Below are 5553 nucleotides of genomic sequence, written 5' to 3' on the forward strand. Positions count from 1 at the left end.
TTAAGATCCTTGTTAACTGCTATAAAACATTTTGGTTAGTGAAGGGCGGGAGTATAGGGTAGTACACAATCTTTATTCAAATAGAGACATTGTCAATTATTATCGTTTTAAATAACTTATTTTAGACCATAATCTTCAATGTTTAAAATACCATCTACATTTTAGGTGTTTTTGATTTTATTTTTGTTTCCAACAGCAAGCGGAACCATCTGTCGTAAGAAGACAAGTTCCGGTCCGTCTACTTATTTAGTGGAACTTCCGTTCCAGAGAAGCGGCGTCGAGCTCGTTTTGTCCAACTGAAATTCTTGTTTTTGTTGTCATTCTGCGGATACAGTCGACCAGGCAGTCATGTCTAGTCGTGAACCTATCAACATGAAGCTGCCTCCGATCCAGTCCACGGCTGGAGCCGTGCCGGTTCGAAACGAGAAAGGTGAGACCTTCCTCACAGGCGGCTATTGGCGTGCTAAGCTAACCTACTAAAGCTAAAGGAGTACCAGTGGTTTTCACTGGTAAAGTGCGTCGTCCATAAATTGTTTAAATATTGTGAAATACAAAAACTCACAAATTACCAGACTGATGCGAGTGAAATATCCGAAATAGTAAAGTCTAGTTGAATCCGAAGTATCTTGCCGTTTAAAAAAAATGCGCCTGTGAATATGCTGGTATGAACCTATTGATGCAGTATTAAATTTCTACAGTGTTTAGAGATGCTGAATTACTTAGTTTGATACTACACTCTAAACATTTTATGTTGGGACCAAACCTGTAATTATTATGTTCCCCTTCCCCAGGTGAGCTCTCAATGGAGAAGGTAAAGGTGAAGCGGTATGTGTCAGGTAAACGTCCAGACTATGCCCCGATGGAGTCATCAGATGAAGAACTAGAGGAGATGCCCCTTGTGAGGAAGGGAAAGGAAATGGAGCCGGAGGTGGAAGTAGAGGAGGAAGACGTCTCCGACCCACGTCTAAAGCGTTTGCTTAACCGTGTCTCTGAGGACGTGGAGGAGAGGTATGACAGAGCCCTTTAAATTTGATTTGCTTGCTAAAATTTCTGTTGCACAAACTCGACCTATCCGCTTTGTTTACTCAGGCTTGCAAGACACAGACAGATTGCAGAGCCTGAAGTTGTTGCTGAGAGCAGCGAGGACTCTGATGAAGGCACGTGGCACCCTGAGCGAGAGGAGAGCAGTGAGGAAGAAGCAGAGGAAGAGGAAGAAGTGGATGATGAGGTTGACATCTGTACTGGTCCCTGTTACTCCTGTTAATACTTTCTGTTTTTGTTTTAGTATAAAAGGCAAACTTTATGATTCTCTGTAGGAAATTGAGAGGCGACGAGCAATGATGCGGCAGCGAGCACTTCAACGTAAAAACGAGGAGATGGAGGTGATGGAGGTTGAGGAAGAAGGAAGGTCAGGGGAGGAATCTGCTTCAGAGTCTGAATATGAAGAATACACAGACAGCGAGGATGAAGCAGAGCCTAGACTGAAGCCAGTCTTCATTCGCAAGTATGAATGAGAGGAGTTTGTTTTCCTAATTTGTAGGCTTCCTTTACGCACCAATGCAACATAACATAATTAGGAGCACTGAGAGGTGAAGGAAATCACACTGGTTATCTCTTCATCCTGGTCTCTCTTTAGCAGGTGGAGCCTTTTACATTGGTTAGATCCAACTTTGCCATTACACATATACAAGTACAGGGCAACAAAACACAGTTTATTAGGAACAATTTGGAGTCCTTTGTTCAGTGTTAATCTTCTGTGACAGAAAGGACAGAGTCACCGTTGCAGAGCGTGAAGCAGAGGAACAGAGGCAAAAAGAGCTGGAGGTCGAGGCAAAGAGACAGGCAGAGGAGCGCCGGCGTTACACCCTCAAGATTGTGGAGGAAGAGGCCAAGAAGGAGTTTGAGGAGAACCGACGAACACTGGCTGCACTGGAAGCTCTGGACACAGATGGAGAGAATGAGGAGGAAGAATATGAAGCCTGGAAAGTCAGAGAGCTGAAACGTATCAAGAGGGACAGAGAGGCCCGAGAAGTGTAAGTAAACAATACTATAATAATAATAATAATACAATACCAGGAAGTATTTCCCATATTCAGTCCCCTTCAGTTAATGCATGTGTTCGTCTTCAGTTTGGAGAAGGAGAAGTCTGAAATTGAGAGGTTCCACAGCATGACGGAGGAGGAGCGTAGGGCAGAGCTCCGCAACAGTGGAAAACTTGTGACCAACAAAGCCAGCAAAGGCAAATACAAGTTCCTGCAGAAGTACTACCACAGAGGAGCCTTCTTCATGGTGAGTGTCTGCACTGGTCAAACCTTAACAGGACTGCAGACATCATCTGCCTTAGTGTCTATAAAAACAACAGGTGGTGGATCGGTCCACATGCATGCAATTGTAAAATGACAAACTCCGTATAGCTTAAATGTGGGCAAGTTTGATGTAGTTACTTGATTTGATGTAGTTACAGACAAATGATCAGTGTCTAACTGAAAACGTGGCTTCTGTTCCAGGATTCGGAGGAAGACTTGTACAAGCGGGATTTCAGCCAACCTACTCTGGAAGATCACTTCAACAAAACCATCCTACCCAAAGTCATGCAGGTCAGAGGCTTTTACTCGCATCCGACACTCTGCATTAGAGGTTGAAAAGTCATCTAAACATTGATTGTCCACTTGTCATCTGACAGTCAGAATGAGCAATTTTTTTCTGTTCTGACAGTTTCCTTTATTTTAATTTAATTAGAGGCTAAAATAACTTGTTTAAATTCTCAAAGTAACTCATTCTAAATTTGCAACTGTTTTTTGAAATGTTGCAACAGAACTATTACACTGTTTATACACAGTAAAAATACCAGTGCCATAGTTGTTATGGAAAAAAACCAACCAACATCATTCTCATGGCTACTGATACAGGTTAGGGTAATCTAACAGCTGTGTCTCTCTATTTAAGGTCAAAAACTTTGGTCGTTCTGGTCGCACCAAATACACCCACCTGGTGGACCAGGACACAACGTCTTTCGACTCTGCCTGGGCCCAGGAGAGCGCTCAAAACAGCAAGTTCTTCAAGCAGAAGGCAGCAGGCGTGAGGGACGTGTTTGACCGTCCCACAACCAAGAAGAGGAAAACCTAAAGCTGTGGATTCCTGGATTTTATTATTGTGAGAGGAGAGAAAGACTGACTCCACAACTTTGATGAACTGATGATTTCATGCGGCTCCTGAAGACGCATCTGGTTCAGGTTGTCAATGGGCAGAATCTCAGTTCAGTGTGGATATTTGGTTGTAAATACAGTATCACTTTTTTTTTTTTTCAAAATATTAGACTAGTAACACAGTCTGTGGACTTTTGTAATGATTTCCAGTGTCACCTTTTCAGTTCTGTTATTAAAGAAATTGATTGTGAATACAATATTAGACTGATCAATTAATTAGCAAATTTTATTAAAAAAAAAGATTAAAGTATTATACTTGAACCACAGAGTTCAGTCTCATTGATGTGATGAACTCGTGTACGAAAACACAGTCAAGCAGTCCATTGTGTAAAAGCTGTTTGTTCAGTTGGTCAGAGCCACTAAAGCCTCCACCACGTTGCCCATGTGTTCCCTGAGGCTGCGCTCAGCCACGGCCCTTGAAATCTCCATCTCCGACATCTGCACAGCAACAGATATTACAATATGAAGTATTCCCAAAATACAGTTTAAGAATCCAACACAACAGTCAAAAAAGTGTATTGAGTGGCTAAAACAGAAAGAAAAGGGATGGAGATGTGAACATGCTCGTCTCAGTGATGGCACCACTAAGGTGAAAACTGTAAACCTTCATAGTTTTACAACAACTAAATAAATGACAGGATATCTGTACACTTCAGGCCCTGCGATGTATCAGAAGCAGGCGTGTGGTTTTACCATGAAAAATACTTACAATTAGTTCTACATCTTCCTTCTTGATGGTGACTTTGGCCAATTCTTTTTCTCTGAAAGTCCAAAATTAAACATTCAGTCTGCATTTCTGCCGTCAACAGGGTGTGGGACATCAGATCTCAGCATTAACACGGGTCTTACCTCTCTTGTTTGGCTTTCTGTTCCCGTGACCTTCTGTCTCCGATCACAGACATGGCCTAGAAAAGAAAATCCTGTAATTCCACCTGTTTGTAAAGTAATGTCACAACATCCACAAATTCGCTACAGTTTGAATCCTACAGGGAAATTTAGGGGACACAATGTATTTCTACAAGACTTGTGTTAATTAGTCAAACATTCATCTGTAATACTGCAGTATGACTGCCATCAAAACATCTGAACCAGTGACTGCACCATTCATTGACAAGCTGTTGTAACACAGACCATATTGGGACAGTGGCTTTGAAGTCACTAACCATCAAACTGGAAAAGCAGTGGGGATCAACAAAGTGAATATTAAATTTAATTTTTTTATTTTACTGAAGATTTGGCAAAACATTGCACGAACCCTGAAAACAATCTTACAAGAACTGTTGACATATTGGTCAACGGAAATAACAGAGATAACTAACGTTGCTAACCCTATAATAGCTGATACTGTTCACATAAAATCATGTCTAATTTAGAAACTCAACATTGTACAATACAAGTTTACACATTAAACACCTGAAATTGTTTGGTGTACAGCCAGACGAGGCAGCTGCGGCCGCGTGGCTAACGGTAAGCTAAGCTAGGGTGACGTTAGCCCGGCAGCTCACCGTTTCTAAATCAGAGCTGGAGATTTCCTTCTCCTCCGCATAATCCGTGACTCTCTCCAGGTCCGCGGCTCCGCTGTCATGTTTGCGAGGCTTTTCTGCCGGCTTTCCAGTGCAGTTTTCCTCGGCTTCCAGGTCCAAATCTACGTCTCCTTCTGCCGCCATGTTAGCTACAGTGAGGCCGGAACCAAAGAGAAATGTCCCACCGAAGGTAGGAGGGAAAACCGTGAGAGACCGGATATGACAAAGGAGAACTACGAAAATTACATTTGAAAGAAAGTTGTAGTCCGGAAGTTGCATTTTCAGCAAAAAAAACTTTTAAATATTTGGTTATAGTTAAATTGATCTAAAGCTTCTATTTACCATTTACTATGCAACTTAAATTTAACAAGTTGGGAAGTGCTGGTGTTGAAGTATCAATCAAAGCCACTTGTGTTGTGTGTAGAGCCTCATTAATATATAAATTTACTTTATTTAGAATATTTTTATGTTTTATCTATTGTTTACTTTTAAGAGGTATACAAATCAAACCAGTAACAGTCTCACAGATTCCTTGTCAAGTTTCTGAATTACTGATACCCTGTAAATAATGGGGATCAATAAAGTATGTCTTAAGTCGATTTCCTTTTTATGTATCTAATTTATCTACTGGCTTGTTATTGTTGCAGAGAAAATGAGAATCAGTGAGTGTTAGTAGATTACGTGGTCAGGTATCGGTTTTACAGATTAATGTGTGCTCCTCCTTATTCTATTCCTGTCTCCTGTAAGAGGTTTACTGGTAGATGTAGAACTATCCTCAACAGATTTCCTGTGACTCTTTACTTTTCAAGCCCTTTCGTATGTTT

At 41.3% G+C, this 5553-nt stretch overlaps 2 protein-coding genes across 2 annotated transcripts; one reads left to right on the top strand and one right to left on the bottom strand.

The window, feature by feature from the left end:
* The first annotated feature begins 233 nt into the window (after positions 1–233).
* On the top strand, positions 234–3403 carry mfap1 (microfibril associated protein 1). The gene is made up of 8 exons (XM_029144760.3): positions 234–430; positions 792–1008; positions 1090–1228; positions 1317–1504; positions 1764–2033; positions 2130–2289; positions 2508–2597; positions 2947–3403. The coding sequence occupies exons 1-8, from the start codon at positions 349–351 to the stop codon at positions 3124–3126; spliced, it is 1326 nt and encodes a 441-aa protein (XP_029000593.1). The 5' UTR covers positions 234–348; the 3' UTR covers positions 3127–3403.
* Positions 3404–3405: 2 nt separating this feature from the next.
* Positions 3406–4911, bottom strand: hypk (huntingtin interacting protein K). The gene is made up of 4 exons (XM_029144762.3): positions 4712–4911; positions 4056–4111; positions 3916–3967; positions 3406–3644 (listed from the first exon to the last, which is right to left on the bottom strand). Exons 1-4 carry the CDS (start codon positions 4871–4873, stop codon positions 3549–3551), a joined length of 366 nt encoding a protein of 121 aa, XP_029000595.1. The 5' UTR covers positions 4874–4911; the 3' UTR covers positions 3406–3548.
* Positions 4912–5553: the final 642 nt, after the last annotated feature.

Source organism: Betta splendens, chromosome 3 (assembly GCF_900634795.4).
Source record: "Betta splendens chromosome 3, fBetSpl5.4, whole genome shotgun sequence".
Lineage (NCBI taxonomy): Eukaryota > Metazoa > Chordata > Actinopteri > Anabantiformes > Osphronemidae > Betta > Betta splendens.